Raw genomic sequence first — 19937 nt, 5'->3', positions numbered from 1 at the left:
GTCCTGACCACTGATACTTCTTTTTGTCGAGCCTCTTCACCCTTCAGGTGAGAAAAGAGGATTAGAGAATTTGTGCATATTTGTTTTCAGGTTTTGTGGAGATGAACAAAAGGGAATTCACACTCTTATCCATATGCAAAAAAAGGGGGCAAACATTCTTTAATTTTTGGAACATAAAGATTATGCAAAAAGCGTGTGACTAAAGCCCTTAGTAGTTTTCAATAGCATATATGAATATTTATAATATTTAGCAACCTGGGTTTGGAATGGATTAGAAGATAATGTTCTGGCCTGCTGCCACAATTCCAAACTGTAAAACTTGAAAGGGTATTGTTGTGCATACACAGCATGCTGGTAGTAGCCATTATTTATTATATTATGCAGTTGGTTCTATTTCAGAAAGATCCAAATTTAGGTTTGTATAGCTTTTTGATAGTGGTCTTGCTTAGCACTGTGAGTAAACAGAGGTTAATCTTTGCAGGCATTGACTAGAGGTAATCCTCTATTTGAAGAAGAACTGTAAGGAGCAGGCAATTAAACTTCCATCTGAACATTTTTTCTGTCCATGTTTCTAGTTTTCTTGCATCAATAGAAGACAATCTAACTTATCTACGAGATTTGGGAATGGAAATTTCACTTTGTTTCATAACCTGTTTTTCTGTTCACTTTGTACCTTACAAAGAGGAACTGTCAGGAGCTTAGACATTATGAGACAGTAGAACAACACTTGGAAAAAAAGTAGTGTGAAAAGAGCTCTTCAACGATACATAATGCTTCAGAATCTCCCTGTTGGCTTGTGATGCTGTCTTTGGGCCACATTTATTCAGCCTTAACACTCAGTTCCTCATTGGTTTGTATTTCGTCATTGCCATGATAATTCTGAATGCACAGATAGAATCACATCATCCTCAGGAAAAGGCAAAGGAACCCTTTAAAATGAAGTCTTTCAGCCAACTGAAGGAAGCCAGGCAGTTCAGAAGTCAGACAAATCCATTGCCACTTTAACCAGAAGTCAGACAAATCCATCGCCACTTCTATTTTTCCTTGCCTAGAAGAGCCCACATAACGGCAAATTTGAAAATAGCAAAAACTTTTTTAAAAACCTTCACTACATACCCATATTTTTTCTTTCAGTACAGTACTGCATTACAGTATTTATTCTGGATGTTCTGCTTTTTTTGAGAACAAACTCCCCACAAGAGAAAAAAGAGTAAAATTATTCCAACGAACACTTTTTTGGATAAATCTAAGTTTTCACATAGGAAGCTAAATAATAATAACTCCAAAGATGATTATGAGATGAGACTTCACAACCTAAATACTTACGGGTATGAAAAATTAGGGTGTGTATTAACAATCCATCTAGAAAGCACATCAAGCAAAACTAGCTATCTTCCTGAAAATGAAGTGTTCTTAGCAAAGCTTCCTTTGAAGGTAGACAGTCTTGAAACTTCGTTGTGTTGGCTGGTGCAGTTCAGCTTTATGATCTCTCCTTGAAACAGTTATTGTAGATGAGTATATTTTGAGCTGGTATAAACCAAAATAGCAGCATCACATAACAGAGCCAAATATGAAGCCACAGAAGTGTGAAACAGTCATTTTTATATGCTTGTGTTGTTTTGACTTAGATTTGATTGGGTTAGACTGAAAAACCGACACTGTTGCATGCAGTATGTTCTGTCTCAGCCCAGTTACCCTGAGTATTTAAGAGGTTCCATTGAAGTTAGTGGGGTTTATTCACATGCTTAATGCTAAGCACCTGTGAGGATGTTTGCAAGGTAAGTGCCCTAGAGAATCTGCATAGTAATAGTGGCTTGAAGAGGTATGAAAATTACATTAGGATAAAATTTACACTTACTTGAATTATACATGTAGATACATATAACTTTAGGAACAACATAGCAGATCCAGATCTGGATTCCCTAGATCTTTTGGGAAAGTGTGTTTTAGAAATAGCATATTTTAGATCAGTTTCATTTGCTAATACGAGGTGTAATCCACAAACATTTAGGACATCGTATATCAGTAGCGTTTCTTACGCTGACCAACCAACACATTTTTGTATGCTCAATGGTACATTAAACTGTGTGGGATTATACACTGTGTGTGTAAGGAATGTCTTACATTGGTGCTTCCCATTCTGGAATGAGAGATTTCACAAGCTTAGTTAATTTGTAACATTTTCATTTAAGATTATAATTGTGATTTCATTTAAGATTATAATGAATTTAGAGGAGCACATGCCCCAGGCTTTCTTGTTCACTAGTAAGAGATATATAATTCCATTTTGTGAGAGTTTATGGCTAACTAGCTTGTCAATCTCACACAAAATTTCCATAATGTCTGAAGCAGCCTCGTGAGAGTGGCTGTGTTAGAAGATGTCGCTGTGTTGGAACACAGACATTAGAGTCTGATAGGGAGTAGCATTTCCTCCCTCTATTTTTTTTAAACAAAAGAAACTGAAACAAATGTCCTTATTACAGGGATTGAATCAAACTATTTAGCTAACTGCTGAAATTTCAGTTTATTTGACATTATGTAGAACAACTAATTCTGCCCCATACTGGTGGGTGTATTATTTCTGTGATGCTAATCACAGAAACCAGTTAAATTTCTACAGTCCAGAACTAATGTTTTGCTGTATGAATAACCTTAATTTATTCTCTTAAAATCTATTGTAAAATAACATCTGGTTTATCACAGCAAGTGTATTGATTGAAACTGAATTGAATGAAATGATGGAGGTTTTTTTTTGCTGAAGAGGAAGCACAGCCAAGAAGGACTGAAGTGACTTCTGCTTTTTTTTGGTGAACTGTCAGTAGAAGGGTCCACCAAAAGTGAATCCACTTTTCAGGTTGAGTGAGATATTCTTGTGCAAAGTAACACTGTGTAACAGGTCTGTTTATGAAACTTGGCTGCAGGCCACAGTACTGACAGTGGCCTTCTCACCTGTGAACCGAGCATTCTGCCAGTGGAATCACCCTCATGTGCTTATTTACAGTCAGCTTCCAGGAGAATGCATTTTAAGCTCAAGTTTGTATAAAAGGTGAAAGCTCTCTAATTGCTGAATATATTCTAGAAATGGCCTTGCTGTTAGGAGCTGATAGTCTTTAAATGAACGTGTATATACTCCATGGTATTCCTTTTACTTTTTAATATGATAAGATGTTATCAAAGAAATGCACATTTGAAGGGGCTGATTTTCATTCTTACTTAGGGCCTTTTACAGCATTCAAGCAAGGGAAAGAGTTCTCTGAGCGCATGTAAATTATACTCATGCTTATTTAAAGCCTCTGTAAATGCAAATCACACCCTATACATTAAAGTAGCAGCATTAAAATTATATTTTCATTCATATGACTGCTTTTATTGGCATGTGTCTTCACACTCAGGCACAGAGGTGCTTCGTTTGAATGCTGATGAAATACAGTGCTTGTTCTCTGATTGCATCCCATCTTTTCCTTCCAGCGCATGATTGCCAACACTGTCAGGACAGTGAAATTCTGCCGAAGCCAATCTTTCAGTAAGTGTGTTACAACATCTGTACTGTCAGCATTATCATCAGTAGCTACAGTAATTACAACTAATTCTGTGTGTACCAGAACTGAAGAGCCTGCTTTCCAGTGATTCTTCCATGTTTGGATCCTGTGATGTTTCACAGGGTGAAATATCCTTCAGGAAGCTCTAATAAACCCCTTCTCCTCTATTTCTTTTCCATGCATGTGAAAGAGCTAAATATCTGCGAGGTCTCTACCCATCTGTCAGATTAGAGCTAGTTGAAATTAGACACTGGATTCAGAAGTGGTTGAAATAAGTCTAGCAGGCAGCAGCACACAAATAGTTGCTTGGATAAATGCTGTTTTAATATGAAACCAGTCTGGAGACATGACCTTTGTAAATGACATAACTGCATAAGGTGGTGAATTTAAAACCTGTTTGTCAGTATAATTACCAGAACTTCCTTGAGGCCATTTAAGATGACAGAGCTGTATGGTCAAACAGGCTTCTCTGTGGGTCTCATCCCATCGAGCTCCACTGTCAGTCTCAGTCACATGGGCATTTCCTCAGTACTTCATCCATTTTGACTCACAGTACGCTTCCTCCTTCTCGAACAACAGAATAAGTAATATAAAACTATATTTTTATAAAAATAATTTCTTTCCATATGAGTCAAAGATTAACTGTAGAAGATCTGTACAAATTTCTGTAGAACGGTAGAAATTAAGAAAGATTTTTTTTTCATCTAAAATCTGGGTTTTTCTGACTTTGTGTCTTTAATTTTGATGTATTAAGCACAAGTGAGACCTCCACATACTTAGAAATGGAAGCAGATGTTCATTTTACATGATATAACAAAATGTCAATATATAGATCTACTGGATCTAAATTCCTTGGGTTTTGTGTGTGTATGTGTAATGTAATGTAGATGTCTCAGTATAATTTTTTAGTTGAATTTAAATTACCTAACACATATTACATTACACTGTAAGCTGTTCCTATGGGGCTGAAGATACTTAGAATTTAACTCAGTAGTATTCCATAACTGCTGCTGGAGTAGGTATAATGTGGTTAAGAAATGTATACAGGTAGGGAATTCTGAGGCTTGAATGGGGCAGCCACTAAGCACTACATTGATACAAATATCTAAAATGAGAATATTGCATGAAAAGAGGCTAAAATCAATTAAAAAATTTTGAATCTGTGAAAGTTCCTGGTTCAAAAGCAAATGAGCAGCTTTAAATTGTACTTGTTAGCTGTATAATGTCTAGCTAATGACTGATAAGGTGATATGTCAAACAGTAACCAAGGGCCATCAATTTTAGTAAATGTAGCCAAGGATGTCCAAAAGAAAAGTTAATTTGTGGGGGTAGTAACCAGAAAGACCATCAGATACGGAGAAAAGGTTTCCAAGAGAGCAATTTCTAAATATTTCCTTTTTAACTCGCCAGGATCTAGTCTTTCCTGTGACAGCTGGTAAGGAGTTGTGCATTTTGTTCAGGCATTTGTCCATTTACGTGTATCAATCCTACATCATTTCTCTTTCACCAGATCCTGATGCAGCCCTAACTAATAAAAACCATCAGGATGTTCGGAGCTACGTGCGGCAATTAAATGTGATTGACAACCAGAGAACTTTATCACAGATGTCTCACCGACTGGAACCGCGCCGAGCATAAACATTTGAAGCAATGATGAGAAACGATCTTTTATCCTCTCAAGGTCACTTGTTAAGAACTTCACTTTCTCTGCTACTGCACTGCCACTACAAAAATAAGCAAAAACATACCATAAGGTCTTAGGCAACGCACAATGTACCAGCCTGCTGGAGAACTTTGGCTGAGGAAGAATTTATGCACTGTAGGTGTATGGGTGGCCGTGTTGTGAACTATTAATTCATCTTAAGGTGTAGTAAGTGATATCTCATACAGATTTTAAATAAAGGCAAAAGATAGAATAGTTAGTGGGAAATGCACAAAAACTTACAACAGTTCTAAGGTAGGTAGTGGGTTCTTCTCCCTAATTAAGAACCTGTATTTTATGATTTATACTTCAGATCAGGACCAAAACTGATCGTCAGTTTAGCTTGCTCAGCTGCTCTTGACCTCAACAGAAGATGGATGTAAGGATCTGATGAAATAATGTAGGTTCAAGAGCGGTCCAAGGTACAGTTCCATTCAGAGAAGACTTAAAAATATTTCCATTTTAAATACAACAAATACTAAGAAAAATTCCTAGTCTGAATCATACTGTCTACTACTACAAGCAGTGTGGCCATTTCAGAAAACTGACAGGACTGAAAATATTTGAATGATAAATAGCTTAACCAGTGTTTACATTTTACTTCCTTCTTTTTAAATTATCGATCAGGTTTTTACAAAATTCAGTTAAAAAGTAAGGTCATCAAAATCAATGGCATTAAAGGTAGCAAAGGACTGGTTCAAAAAGAGCACAATATGCACAAATGGATTTCAAGAGAATATTTTCCTGGACATTAAAACCTTAAACTTCAGCTGGAATTAATCATGGCTGGTTAACACATCTTCTGGTCTTACACATTTACAAATATCTTAATTTTCAGCCAATTGTTTGCACTTTCAATAGACTGTAAATAAATGTCAATTCATTATGTTCTAGAATATTTATTTATGTAATAGTTATTGTGCCAAAATAACTCTGGTTTATTTATTTTGTTTAGCATGTTATGAGAGTACAGCTTTTGTCTTCACACTCTGTGCATTTACATGTAGAAGCTGTGTGATCTATCTTTTCTGTAAATAACATGCAGTACCTTATTAAATGTAATTGCTGGAAAGGTTTAGTCACTGGCCTTATTTGCACTTTCAGCTTCATTCCTGCATAAATACCAATGCTGCTAATTGGCTGATATATCAAACTTGGCTTGTCATTTGCTGGGCCTCAAACCCACAGCTGGCCTTCGTGCGCTGAGATGGACGATGAGATTAAAGCCAGTCAGATCCATCCCTGCCACGGGGATGACGGTCAGGCAGTGACGCAACACCACCGCCTCGTTGGCTCATTTGTTTCTCAGGACAAAACATTTAAATTGGAAGGGTTTAAATAAAGAAGGGATATATTCTTAATTTTAGCTATCTAACTAATTTGTCCTTCTCAGTCACTAATGTAAGCACTACATGTTATCTTATCTCAGGCAGGTTTTTACCTCAGGTTGGCAAACTCAAGACCTTGGCTAACAGGGCACTTGAGAGACCTCTGGGTTCGATGACCATGGGGAGGTCTCTCAGGACCTGCAGCCATGAGGGGAGGGGGGTCTGGCATGTGCCCTTTCCCCTCCTGAATGCTCCTGGGGATGGCTGTACTGCTGCTGGGCAAGCCCAGATGGCAGCCAAGTGCATGCCAAGGGAATGACAATGTTCAAATGGTAAAAGTCTTTCCTAGTGCATTCACACTGGTTCTGCGCTGTGAAGCTGGATGTCATAAAAACTATTAAGCCTGAAATTAGAAGTTGCAACTATTATCTCATAATTAAGCTTCAGAGATGACCTCATTGATATAGTCTACATTTTGCTTTGGATGCAGCGCATATTATTTTTGGTATTGAGCAGGACTGTGTGGAATCAGTATACACGTACAGATTTTTTAATCTATAAAAATAATTACATTCTTTTAGTCAAAACATAAATTCTGCAAAAGTTGAGAGTCACTGAGGAAATGCTGATACAGTACCACAATCTGCTTGGTACCTGCATTCTGCAAAGGAAAGAATTACACAGTTAAGAAATATTCTGCAGCATGATGAAATAATTTATTTTAACTTTGCTGTCTGACTAGAAGTTCAAGATGATTCAGAGGAAAACCAGCTAATAATATAGAGACAAATTTGTGTCTTGTCATTTCAAGTGAGAAATATTTATTTCCATTTCTGCTGTTTGATGAATATACTTTATATGGCTTTTTCAGAATGCAGAATCTTCCCAGAAGCAAAGTATGCAGTAGAATAAACTACAGGGACACAATGAATTCAACAGGCATTTTTGTCTTTGCAATCAATTGGTAACATTTCTGAGTTCATGATTTTATTTGTTCCAGGTTTGTTCCTATTGTTTGGACTTTCATTTATTTCTATGTTAGCTGGTTTATAAAGCTGCCAAGTTTTGGCTTGGCTCTGCGTATAGACTAATTCTTCATCTGTTTAGTATGTTTTTATCCCCTTGGTTTATTTTTTTTTTTTCCTTAGAACTTCTAACTGTTTTACTTATTTGTTGCCAACAGTCTCTATAGTGTAGTTGTATCCCAGTGATACAAAGAGAGGTTTCATGGCACCTCCATGTCAACAAATGAATGCAGTTTACCTACTCAATGAAACAGGTATCTGACATTTTTTAATTTTCCAATAAAGGGTGCTGTATAAATAACAAGTGTTGCTATCTCTGTATCTAACTAATTCAAGTGGCTCAGATAGTTGCTATGGTTCTAATCACTGTCTAAATACCTAGAGATTAGATGAATAAAACTACCTTCTGGCTCTAGGACCTGTCCCGGGCTTCCCTTGCTCCCTGTGTTGACTTTACAACAGGAAGGCAGCTGCCAATATATTGCTCTAGCTGTAGGAAGTCTAAGCGACTGTTGCACTAGAGTGGAGAATGAATAGGAGCTCAAGAAACACTGAAATGTCAAAACATCCATCCTGACTTCACCCTGTGCTCGCAGCTGCGAGTCACAGCTTGTTCCTGCCTCACTGAGGGCACCGTCTTGCTGCTGACTCTCCTATGGGTCGGCAGGCCTGGCTGCAGGGAGCTGGGCAATCCCCAGCCCTGCTCTGCTCATGGGCCATCCTGGTTTAAGTGCACCACTTGATCTGGTTTTGGCCCATGCCAGCTACCTCTGCAGGAGAGGGTCCAGCCATTACTTATGGGGGATCATGCAGCCAGGCCATTTCCAGGGAAAACTACAGAGCTGTCTGTCCTGCCTTTGTCCCGCCCCTGCAGTCCTCCAGTGGGACCCAAGGTGCTCTGCACCTCCATCACACCCACTTGCATAAACAGCACAAACACTACAGCACAGCCCCCTCCTCACTGCAACACTGCAGGCTGAACAAACGTAAACCTGTTCTAAATCCTAATCAGGATGAGTATGCCTGAGGGTCACAGACCATGCAGTGCTGATGTGGCTGGTCCCTGCTGCTTGGCCTCAGGGCCCAGAGCTCCTGGTCCTCTTTTATTTACTGGCGGAGTCATAACTGTAGTGTGAGTTTTCAGATGAGATATGACCAGGAGGCAGTGTCCATAATAAATATCCACTGCTGGGGACCACTGAGCCAGGGTGGCGACACCTTGGGCATTTTTGAAAATGTTTTGCATTACAGGGCTCCACCATTGGCTATTTTTTGCTCATGCAGCAGTAGAGAACACAAACTCTGTTTAGGGCTGCAGAGCCTAAAGAATCACAGGGTACAGCTCTCCCGACCCTGGCACATTTCACTATTGTTAATTTGTTAGATTTCTTCTTTTTCTCAATGACCAGGCCCAGTGCTGACAAAAGCAGGGAAGAAAGGTTAAATCCAGGGAAGCTTGAATCCTGTACACCAGGAGGCTGCAACTGTTTGGTAAAGGCAGAATTAAAAATATTTTCTATGGACATCTTGTTCAAACCCACTCGGCCGCAAAGATAAAATAGTGACAGATAAAAGAATTCAAATGTATTTGCAGGACTCTGCAGATGGAGGGTTTGGGTTCTTTCTTCCTAGGTAAAATATTGTGAGGGCACACAGTCTCTTCAGACCAGGTACAAAGAGAGACAGAAACAAAATGCTTCTTTTCAGAGACACTGGCAAAGCAACCTTTTAAGTACAAGAAGTTTAAATATAATTTAAAAATCTTAACAAAATAAGTTAGAGTGAAATCAAAAGATTTAACCTTCAGGGGTACAAAAAGAGATAATGAATTTTGCTTGGGAAAAAAATTAACAAAATTATAAATCTAAATTGTTAACACAGCTTCTTAGTAAGGTCAACTGCATAATATAGAGCACCTTAACCTCTTCCAGCAATTTTTAAACACCATGCAGCTTAAATAGACTACTTCTGAATTCAGCAGTATTTCTTCTGGGAGCTCTGAATGCAAATCAAGAGGTAATGGTAGAAGGAAATTAAAAGATGTGCTATTCTCATTTCATTTTTTGTACTGATAATAAGGAAAGCAGCATAGAGTGATATGGCAAAGTGAACCTCTAACTTCAATAGCTTTTCTTTCACTGTTAATCTGAAATGCATTACACTCTGCCTTTTCAAATAATCATCATGTTCTTTACTGTAGCCTGCATTAAAGTTTAGCAGGCATAAGCAGCAGCTGTCACCAGAGGTCAAGGTATTAGCAATCAAAGAAAATAATGACCAGATTAAAAAGTTATCATTAAAATTGCGAAACCAGAAACTTCTTTAGCAGCTTATTTTTGGAGCCCTGCATCCAGAGCTGTAGCTGTGCCCATGGATCCCCTGGTACCCCCAGGTGTCTCCCCACTGCAGTGTGGTGGGGCTGGGCAGCCCTGGGCTGGAGGGGACCCTCACCTTTCTGCCTCCTCTCTTAGAGAGGTGCACCACTGCCCCAGACTAATTCCCACAGGACAGAGAGCTCTCTGATGTGGCTGGTGGCTAAAACCGGACGTCACGCTTCTCACTGTGGTCAGTGTCAGAGGAGCACGCAGGGTACGGCGCTGCATGCTTGTACCTCAGGCTGTCCAACAGCACGGAGAGAGTAGCTCCAGCCCCACCTGCCCTGTGCACTGCTCAGCAATTACAGCCCTCAGACATCTTCTTACTTGCAAATCCACAAAGGCGCATAATCCAACCATGGTCTTGGTGGTTTATGACTCGAGTGATGGGGGACTGCTGTAGAAGGGGAAATTCTTAAAAGAGAAAAAAGAGCATGTACAGCTACAAAATCTATCACATCTAACTGCTGACGGGTATTTCACAAAGGGTTGCTTTTTAATAGGCCTGGCACTCAAAGGTAATTTCTGAATTCAAAATAAACTCAGAAACTGACATGATAATGCATAAAGAACGAATAATTACTGACGCAAATTGGAATGTTTTTCTTGGAAACTCCATGTAATAAAAATGTGACACATGGGGGTAGTGGTAAGAGCTTGACCTTTATTTCCTGGCCCTAATCCATTTGGGTCAGAGTGACAAAAAGCAAACCCTTTCTCACATGGTAGGGGTCAGCCAGTTGTGTTTAATTTTTTTCCTCTTTTTGCTTTCAAATGCAAATAAAGCACATTACCAATGAAAATAATGATTGTAAATGAATACCTCAATTAAAGGAAATTTACATAAAGATACATAGGATAATGGTAGCAGTAGATATTCCAACATCCTAACAGACAATAATCCATTTCTTAATCAACTTCTGTCAATAATCATAAGCTTTCTGCTCTCCATGGTTTCCTCATTATAACACCACCTCTTGTGTTTTTAAATAGTTCTTTCTTCAGATGCTGTCCGAGCCAGCAAGTGAACCTGCTATCTGTATTTGCCGACTCTTTGTGTTTTTTCACAGGTGTACATTATTTCTGCACAGGACTACTGTCGGCAGCATTGTGGATGTTCTCAGATAACAGAGAGACAGTTTTGCCTTGGGTTTTCTTTAGATGTCCTCATTCTCTGTAGGACTGACCCTTGAGGGCTGCAGTACTGGCAGGTTGCTGTCTAGTGTCTGTTTGAAATACAACATTTCCTTCCATTTGTAATTCCTGCCCTAGTGTTTCTCCTGTTCCTCTTGTCTGGCATGTAACTCCTTTGTGGTGCTCCTGATCAGTCAGCACTGTTGCCAGAAACTAGTTACAGGTTTACAGGGATTTTTGTTTCCTTCCTGTCATAACCAGAAACTGTTAATAGTGTGTTTATGTTTTGGGGGAGTTGATTACCTTTATTTGGAATCACAGGAAAAGGGAGTGAGATGACACAGCTAAACAGATTTATCTACAGTAATGGCTTTTCTGAGGCAGTCTAATATTAAGGACATTTTCTAGTCTTATTTAATCTCTAAATACAAAGAGAAAAAATATGAGCTCTCCAATAGACAGATTTGTTTCTAATTAATGTCCAGTGGATTATGTAAGTAGCAAAAAAATGTAAGCTACTGTACACTACAGTACATCATTAAAAGGAGTTAATATTTTCTTTGTAATTCAAACCAATTCTCTGCCAATGGTGGCCAAAATTTTCATTATTCCAGTACCTGCATTTACTTTGGAAGAAAGGTAAATGACATAAATAATTTGGTAATAACTGGTTTTAATAAGAAAAATAGGATAGTATGCTTTAAATCATTAGTTGAAAATTCTGTGTTGTTATCTTCCCTTGGTGATCCCCAGAGGTGGTGGGATTGTGCCTGCCTCTCCCCAAACTCTCTGTAACTGAGCAATCTATTGGGAAAAAATTTAGAGAGAAATGAAGGGATTGTTGCTTCAGTGGAGCTTGGAGTGATGTGGATTAGAAAACACAAATGGGCACAGTTTCAATAAATTCAGTACAGCTCTAAAATAAAGAAAACAGTGTTAAACTGTATTACATTTTAGAGAAAAAATCTGCCAAAATTAGAACAACAAATTAAGTCCATTGGACCAGAAAATGTAATATAAGAAGGAGTATGAGCTATATATATATATATATATATACAATTAAAAGTATGTCATAAGCAGAGTACTAGTGAGTGGATTACAGCTGAGTATAATGATCAGCTAAAAATTATGGTGCCAGAAAAAGACAAGAAAATCACTTCTGTAAAACAATCAAGAATTGGATTTCTTGTTAATATTTTGCCATCTCATGGCTATCTCATTACTAATTATATTTACATTTTCGAAAAAGTTACATATTCTTTTTACACTGAACACATGCCTGATCAAAATACAGTGTACAAGCTGTAACATGCCAGATCTGAAAACCATTGTGCACAAAGCAGGTACTTGATCCACACCCATTGCACATATTCACATATTCAAATACATATTCTGCCACATGTCTCTATTTAATAATTCTTGTCTATGTTCAATAACTGTGTGCTTAGTACTTTTACAATTAATTGATATTTAATAGTATATTTATAATTTCATATTAAATATATCATAGAGGCACTTTCATAAAACCTTTATTTAAAAATTAAGAAAAAAACCCTCAAAAGGTAAGAAAACAACAACTAAGATGGGTCTCATAGATGGATGATGGTTGGTACAAGCTTTTTCTTAATTTCCCATGAAGGACAAGAAGAAGCCATTTCCCACAGGACACCAAAGACTGGGCTGCTGAAGCAAGCAGGAATCACGGTCTTGGCTGTGCGAGCATGGGGACTGCATGTAGCATCATGCTGGTGTCTGTGGGTGTACACCCACCACCTCATGAATGGCAAGACTGCCTCTGGGCCACTTCCAAAGACAATTCCTTAGATTTTCCACTTGCTATCACCCAGAAAGTAAAAAGGTAGCTTATTTTGGCTTGCAGTTGTCAGGCAAGTTGTCTTTTGGCATGCAAGTTGTCTTTTAGTCATGAAACCAATCCTGCTAGTTATGTTTTGGGGTGTAACTGCAGAGGTGTGTGATTGCAGCATGTGTAGACATACCTGCACATATTTCAGTCTGGAAAGCAAGCAAATATAATGTAGAGAGAGCTTTCAGGTGAGCCAGCTTTCAGCTCTTCCAGATCCATCACAAACCTGATGGAACAAATGGCATAAACCTAGTGACACCATGTAGTTACAGCTAACATTGCTCAAACTAGCTAGATTAACACTAGGACACACTAGTGCTACATGTTCTACAGCAGGGTGTACAACCTTCCCCGTATATCCCAGGCATGACTTCCATCATGTTTTCCAGCCAATTTTTTAAACTAGAAATGGAAGCAAGCCATAGCAACCAAAGAAGCAGTCGTTCTTCAAAGAAACTTCTGTGTTAAGCCTGAGATGAACTCTGGGCCAGTCTTGAAGGAGAATTGAAAAATACAGAGCAGGTGTCCACCTCCAAATTATCTGTCTAGAGTTTCACATACAGTTTAAACTGGCATGAACCACTACACTGCTAAATAAGCACTTCCAGGCTCCATCCCCTCTCAGCTGCATTTATCAGCCCTTGCTCCTTTCCTGCCTTTGTGCTGGCACAAGTCTTTGTGCAATTGCCTGATGACCTGCATTCTGCTCTGGGTGAAAACTGATTTGTTTTCTCTGCAGTAGCTTCTCCTGCACAGCCCAACTCCCTGTGCAGCCATGCAAACACCATGCTGGCAGAAGGTGAGGTGGGCAGCACAGCGGCAGGAACAGGGCTCAACAGGCAGGGCAGGGCTGTGCCTTGTGCTTTTGGCAGGCAGGATGATTTAAATCACCTGGACATATGCATGACACTGTATTTTCCATGTTGAAATGTGGTAAGACGTCATTACACAACCACATCTCTTTACACAATGAGATGTAAAGAGACAATTCATATGAATCTTTTCAATTCTAAAAGTTGCTAGAACTGCCTTTATCCTTTGCCAATTTTTGTGGCTTTACAATAACTCTTGTTAGCTTTTAAATATTTTCTTTTTCTGCCTGTCCCATATCAATTGAAGAAGCCTGAGATTAGGATTGAGCTCTCCAGAGGTAACTTTTGAGTTTCTCTGTTTGAGTTTGCTGCCTCAGAAAGGAGGGAAAACATAGCACCAATGTGTTGGCTCGCTGTTCTATACAGTAAGCCAATACACTTAAGAAATTGCCATTACACTGGTTTCTGATCTTTTCTAGCTAGTTTTAATTTAATTTTCTTGATGATGGAAAAACAACTTGAAAATATCCAGTCTCACTAGCCAGAGGGGAGAAAGAGTACAAGCCCAAAATGCATGCTCAAAACCTTTTTGTAATAGTTTCAGCTTCACCACTGGGGCTGGACAGTCCTTGTGCAGACTTTGCTTTCTCTTACCTGTCCTCTACTAGAGCAGGTGCAATTACGGGATTTAAACAAGTGGCATGTTAACACATTGCCTGGTGCAGACTCTGCACTCCTACTCTTGACGTAGGAAATATTAACCACCCCCTCATTTCTCATGTGCTACCAGAATAGTTTATTTAGGCCCTGCAACCAGGGCTTAAATTCAGATATGGTAAATCCCTGCTTTACAGATACACAGCCATGGAAAAAATGCCCAGACAAAGCACAGTAGGCAAGAGACCTCTGAATGCATGTGCTCAAGGAAAATGCCTGTGAAACAGGTGATTTAACATTCAAAGAGATTTTTTAATCATTTGACTAATTGGCAATTTCCTCTGGCAGGAAGGACAAACACTTCAGTTACAGCATTTCAAAGACTAAGTATGTGGCACCTCTCCTCCTCCAGAGCTTATTCATGTGACTTGTGTTTGATATTTGTGTGTTCCTTTAAAATGTGGCACCTTTGACTGGAGGCTTCTCCAGGCTCATTACATATCACTTCATAAGAATGTACAAGCGCTCTCAGATCAGACAAGAAGTGTCTGAAACTGCAGTGTCCAGGGGAAGCCAAAGCATGCTGACCTCCCTCACTGCTTGTCCTGCCAATATTGAACCTATCTGGCAGGCAAAAGGAGGTCACCAGGGCCTGCTTTTTGATTTTCTTACTGTCTTTACATGCTTTCTGCACTGAGTGCTTAAGGTCTTGATGAACTTTACTCCTACTTTTATAGTTCAGTGAAATGTTTTATTTTAAGCACAGAAAGTATTAGTACTTCTAACAGGTATTAGTATTTAATGGGTATCAGAGGCTTTCTCCCATGTTGTATTAGCTGTGCTGAACTAATACAACATGGGAGGAAATCTCTGATATCCATTAAATAATTATATTTCATTAATCAGTAAAGTGTTCTTCCATGATTCACTTTGATACCATACATCTTTGAGATGTACAATTAATGGATATGGTTCAGTGGGATGCTGCACAGCTCTGTGAATCGTGCAACACAACTGGTTTTATATGGCAGTTCTACACATGCATGAAACAACAGTAAAATATGAGAGAGAGCAAGGAGCTGCAGTTCTCCAAAGAATATAAAATCTCAATGTACAGTCAGCAGCAGATGACCTGGGGAGTTCAGAGTAAAGCAGTGCTAGGCACTGAGCCTTGCACGATAAATTGTATCATACAGAAGATGTGCTGTCCCAGCCACGCCATGTTCTTACCTCAATAGAAAAATTGTTTGCTCCCCAAGTCTTTTGAGTCTCATCCTTTAAGTGTGACAGCAGTAAGTTGTCTTATTGAAACAGTAATAAGATGGTTCTATTTGCAAAAAGTTTTCTGCAACAGCAGAATACCTCAATGCCATTAAAATGTTTGGATAAGAAGCAGTCTGTATGGCTGTTTCATTACTGACCTGGGCAGCCAGGGAGTATGTATGAGGGATTGGGTGGTTACAATTGCCAGTCAAGTCCTCCTCTTCTTCTATATTCCTGAAAGGAGGACTGGCTGTAGGAGCAAACCTGCTGCCTTCCTATTCCTTGGAACCTCCAAATCCTCACCCACAGCATCATGGCAATCCCAAGTGACACCCAGGACTTAAATATGCTGCTTCTTGGGAAAACACCATCCCAGCCCCCATGGCACAAGAAAACGAGCAGGGGTTTTTTTTGTTACCTTCATCTGGTCATTTTGGTAAAAAATTTAGCCATACTACTTGTCACGGAAGCAGGAACCCTGGAAGGAAAAGCTTGTGCTTCCAAAGCTGTGGCCATGGCAATGCATCCCATGCCTGGACTCCCTCCACCTGCAGTGGTTGGGCTGCACCTGTCCAGTGGAAACACTCAAGAGAACAGGCCCTGCTCAGTCCAGAGGCTCTTCCCAAGTTTGGCACAGCAGACCAGCAAGCCAACAGCCACTCTGCCAGACGCTGACCTCCCTGGGCAGTCCAAGCCAGGAGAGCCAACCCTGTCCTGGGGTACATCAGGCACAGCATCGGCAGCCAGGCAAGGGATGTGATTGTCCCGCTCTGCTCGGCACTTGTGCAGCCTCACCTCGAGTGCTGGGGGCACTTTTGGGCACCACAATATGAGAAAGATATAAAGCTCTTAGAGGGTGTCCAAAGTAAGCCAACAGCGATGGTGAAGGGCCTTGAGGGGAAGCTGTGTGAGGAGAGGCTGAAGGCACTGGTGACAGGACCCAAGGGAATGGCCTGAAGTTGCGTCAGGAAGATTTACATTGGTTACTATTAAAAGGCTCTTCACATAGTGTGGGGTTGGGCACTGGAACAGGCTCCCCAGGGAAGCGGTCACAGCACCAACCCTCACAGAGTCCAACAAGCGTTTGGACACTACTCTCAGGCATATGGTGTGGTTCTTGGGGATGTCCTGTCCAAGGCGAGGAGTGGGACTTCATGGTCTTTGTGGGTCCCTTCCAACTTAGTATAGCCTGCGATTGTGTGATTCTGAGAAGCTGACGCTCCGTCCCGCTCGCCTCACGCCAGCCCTACCACAGCGCTCACGGTGCAGGGTGCGCGGGCCGTGAGGGGCCTTACGACAACGCTCCTGTCCCAGGCCGGGAGGGCCACGCTGGCTTCCGCCCGCCGCCCCCGCAGCCCGAAGGGCCGGCACCGCCCGCCCTGCCCCGGCACCGCGCCCCCTACAGGCAGGGCACCGCGCCGCCCGGACCCCCGAGCCGGCGGCGGCCGCGCCTCCCCGCGGAGCCCGGCGCGGAGCGCGGGGTGGCGCCGCTGCGAGGCGGTGCGGGGGCGGCGGCGGCTTCGGCTCCCGGCACCAACCGGAAGCGCGGGGGACGGAGCGGGAGACGCGGTCGCGCCGGTTGTAGCCTGCCTCGCCGGCTCCGGGATCGGCGCCGCTCGGGTCCCGCCAGCCCGGAGCCCCTCGGGAAAGGTGAGGACAGCGAAGCGCCCCCCGCGGAGGCAGCGCTTGGGGCGGCGGCGCGGTGGGCGCGCATTCGGCTGGGCGGAGGGAGGCGGCGGGCAGCGGGCCGGGCCATGCCGTGTCCCCTCCGGGTTTGACGTTCCCCGTGCTGAAGCAACTTCAGAAGCCCTGTGGAGGGAGGCGGCCGTCCGGGCACACGGCCTGACCTTGCGTCGCTTTGGTCCCGCCGCGCCGGCCGAACGCCCCCGTGGTCAGCGGCGCCCACGCTTGGCCGCGCAGTGGTACGGGGGTCGGGAGACGAGCCGTGCCCCGCCGGGAGGGCAGGACAGGGCAGAGCGCAGCGGTGTCCGCCGAGCGACAGCCGGGCAGCACGGCCCCGCGCGAGAAAGGCGCTGCCGGCCGCGGCCGCCCCTGAGGACGAGCCGCGGGACACGGGCAGCGGGACACGGGCAGCCGGCGTCCGGCGCTGCGCTTGGCCACCCCTGCGCTCCTTAGAATGTCTTTCAAATGCGGCGCACCTGCTGCATTTTGCTGTTGTTTTGGGCATAAAATCCGTCGGGTTGGGATTTTATTCCCTCCGTTTTCCTCTTTTTAAAGTAAGCTGTCGTTGTTTGGTTTTGCTGTGTTTGCTTAAGTTAGCTCGTTTCCAGCAGTATGGTCTTTTATTAAGCTAGCGTGTGTGAGCTATCTATTACCCTGTATCCAGCATGCTCTGCTGGGAGTTTTAGCGACAGAGCCATCGGGAAAGCCATGGATCATTACTTTTTCTAAGTTCCAGAAGCAGAAATAATTTGAAAGCACTGGATTAAGTGGGTCACTGCCCGAAAACATCATAGCTTTCTGCAGGAGGCATGTGGTTAGATGTTTTCAGGACTTTGTCCTGGAATTGTAAGTCCTCTGAAACCTACTTATTTTATCTATCCGTAATGTGCTTCGCATACCGGTGGCATTGTGTTAATAATGGTGACCCTGGAGAACCTGGCTCACTGTGAGGGGAAGACAGGAACATGGACAGAACTGAGGCCCAGGTCCTGCAGTCTGGCCTGTGCCAGGACCAAGCTGCACGATGGGCCTGGGTGCAGCCTTAGCTGCCTTGTCTTTCTTGCGAGCTGTTGTGTGTGCACTACTGGCAGCATCGCTTACAAGGTATAGTGTAAGTGAAGTGACCACTTTAGGGGTTTTCTGAGAGAAAATGTTTTTTATTCAGTGTGAAGTCTTTATAGCCTTCAGTCTCTGCCATTGACACAGCTTGGCTTGTAAGTGATTCTTTTCCTCAGTACTCAAACTGTTTAGGTAGAGTTGAGCCTCTTTTTTGTTGCAATGGTTACATAAATTAAAATAAAATTAGAAATGTTATTAATGGAAGTTATGCAGAATTCTTAGGTTCTGACAAAGGACAGACTCAAATGTTGTTGAGTCTGTAACTAAGGTAGGTAGAGCCATGCCTCCAGTCTCACCATCTGCAGGGCTGCTACTCAGTCTGATTAAGAAAGTTTAGGAGTTGAAGGGGTTGTTGGCTTTATTTTAAGTCATTGGGAGATTAGAAGATTACAATATATTTAATTTGGATTTGTGCTTGGAGTTTGTTTACATCTTATCGATCAACAGTTCATGATATGATTAAGGGGTTTTTTATTTATAAAAACTTTTTTCTGCAGCATATTTTGTAGCTCAATGTCACTAACTCCTTTTTTGTTTTCCATTTGGACATGACAATGGTTAACCATGTTTTGGTGTTTGAGAGTGGGGTTTTTTTGTTGGACACTTTAATTTTTTTTTAATATATATTTTTTAGGCTGTATAAATATACTGCTTAAAAAATCCAGGTTGGTATGCTCAAGGACTGCAGGCCTTGTTGGATACAAAGGATGATTTGGGTCTAAAAATGGATGGTCAAAGATCCTGAAAGCAAATGGGCTGTTTTGCCAAATAAGGAAACTTGGCACATTCAGCTGTGTATTTTAAGATAGCACAAGTGTGGTGTGCTACTACTTTATTGGCAATATGTTGGCAGTGTGCCTTCTTGCAAGAAGCACTGAATCCTACTTTGTGGAACCACACAGTAAAGCGAGGGGCAGGGATTTCCATGGTTGTTTCCCATAATAAATTACAAAGGCTGTTCCTGCAGTAATTGAATACTTGAGCAGCGTCAGGTGCACGTGCAAGGTGAGAGATGCAATTTTCGTCTTGCAGCCACGCACTAAACAAAGTATGAGTTGCAGTTACTGTGCAATTTGTAAATTATTTCCCCTCTCCTGTCTCTAAGTCCCTCAAGTGGAAGCTGTCTGTACTCTGGGAGCAGTAGCTGAATGACAAACAGAAGCGTCTTCTGTTTTGTATGTGGAATAAAGCAGTGTTGGGCATGGCAGCACTTCCCCTACATTGCAGTTTGTAGGGAGCTGGGAGGTGGAAGTGAATGTGCCGAGTTCTTCCAGTGTTGCTGTGCCAAGGTGCAGGGCAGCCTGCAGCAGGGTCCTGCGTGCCTGGGGGGTGCCCTCACCTTGGGGGGATCTAGAGGAAGCAGCAAATGTGGGACCTTCGCAGGGCCAGGACCCTCACATGGGTTAATCCCCTCAAGTGCTGTAATCACAAGAAGC

The 19937-nt window shown here is 41.9% G+C and overlaps 2 protein-coding genes across 5 annotated transcripts in view; both read left to right on the top strand.

The window, feature by feature from the left end:
• The window catches only part of RAPGEF4 (Rap guanine nucleotide exchange factor 4), a 140848-nt gene extending 133962 nt beyond the window's left edge, over positions 1 to 6886 (top strand). For all 4 annotated transcript variants that reach the window (XM_054277604.1, XM_054277603.1, XM_054277605.1 and 1 more), the window contains 2 exons: positions 3469 to 3523; positions 5050 to 6886. In XM_054277604.1, the coding sequence (XP_054133579.1) occupies positions 3469 to 3523; positions 5050 to 5177 (183 nt within the window). In that variant the 3' untranslated portion in view covers positions 5178 to 6886. The remainder of the gene's footprint in view (positions 1 to 3468; positions 3524 to 5049) is intronic.
• A 10357-nt stretch (positions 6887 to 17243) lies between these two features.
• MAP3K20 (mitogen-activated protein kinase kinase kinase 20) overlaps positions 17244 to 19937 on the top strand; it is an 89881-nt gene continuing 87187 nt past the window's right edge. The window contains exon 1 of the mRNA XM_054277851.1: positions 17244 to 17349. The gene's annotated coding sequence lies outside the window, so the exon portion shown is untranslated. The remainder of the gene's footprint in view (positions 17350 to 19937) is intronic.

Source organism: Melozone crissalis, unplaced genomic scaffold, assembly GCF_028551555.1.
Source record: "Melozone crissalis strain CALT ecotype California unplaced genomic scaffold, PUWL_Pcris_2 ptg000023l_1, whole genome shotgun sequence".
NCBI classification, from domain to species: domain Eukaryota; kingdom Metazoa; phylum Chordata; class Aves; order Passeriformes; family Passerellidae; genus Melozone; species Melozone crissalis.
Note: the sequence above shows the minus strand (reverse complement) of the source record. Positions and strands in the feature narration are given on the sequence as shown.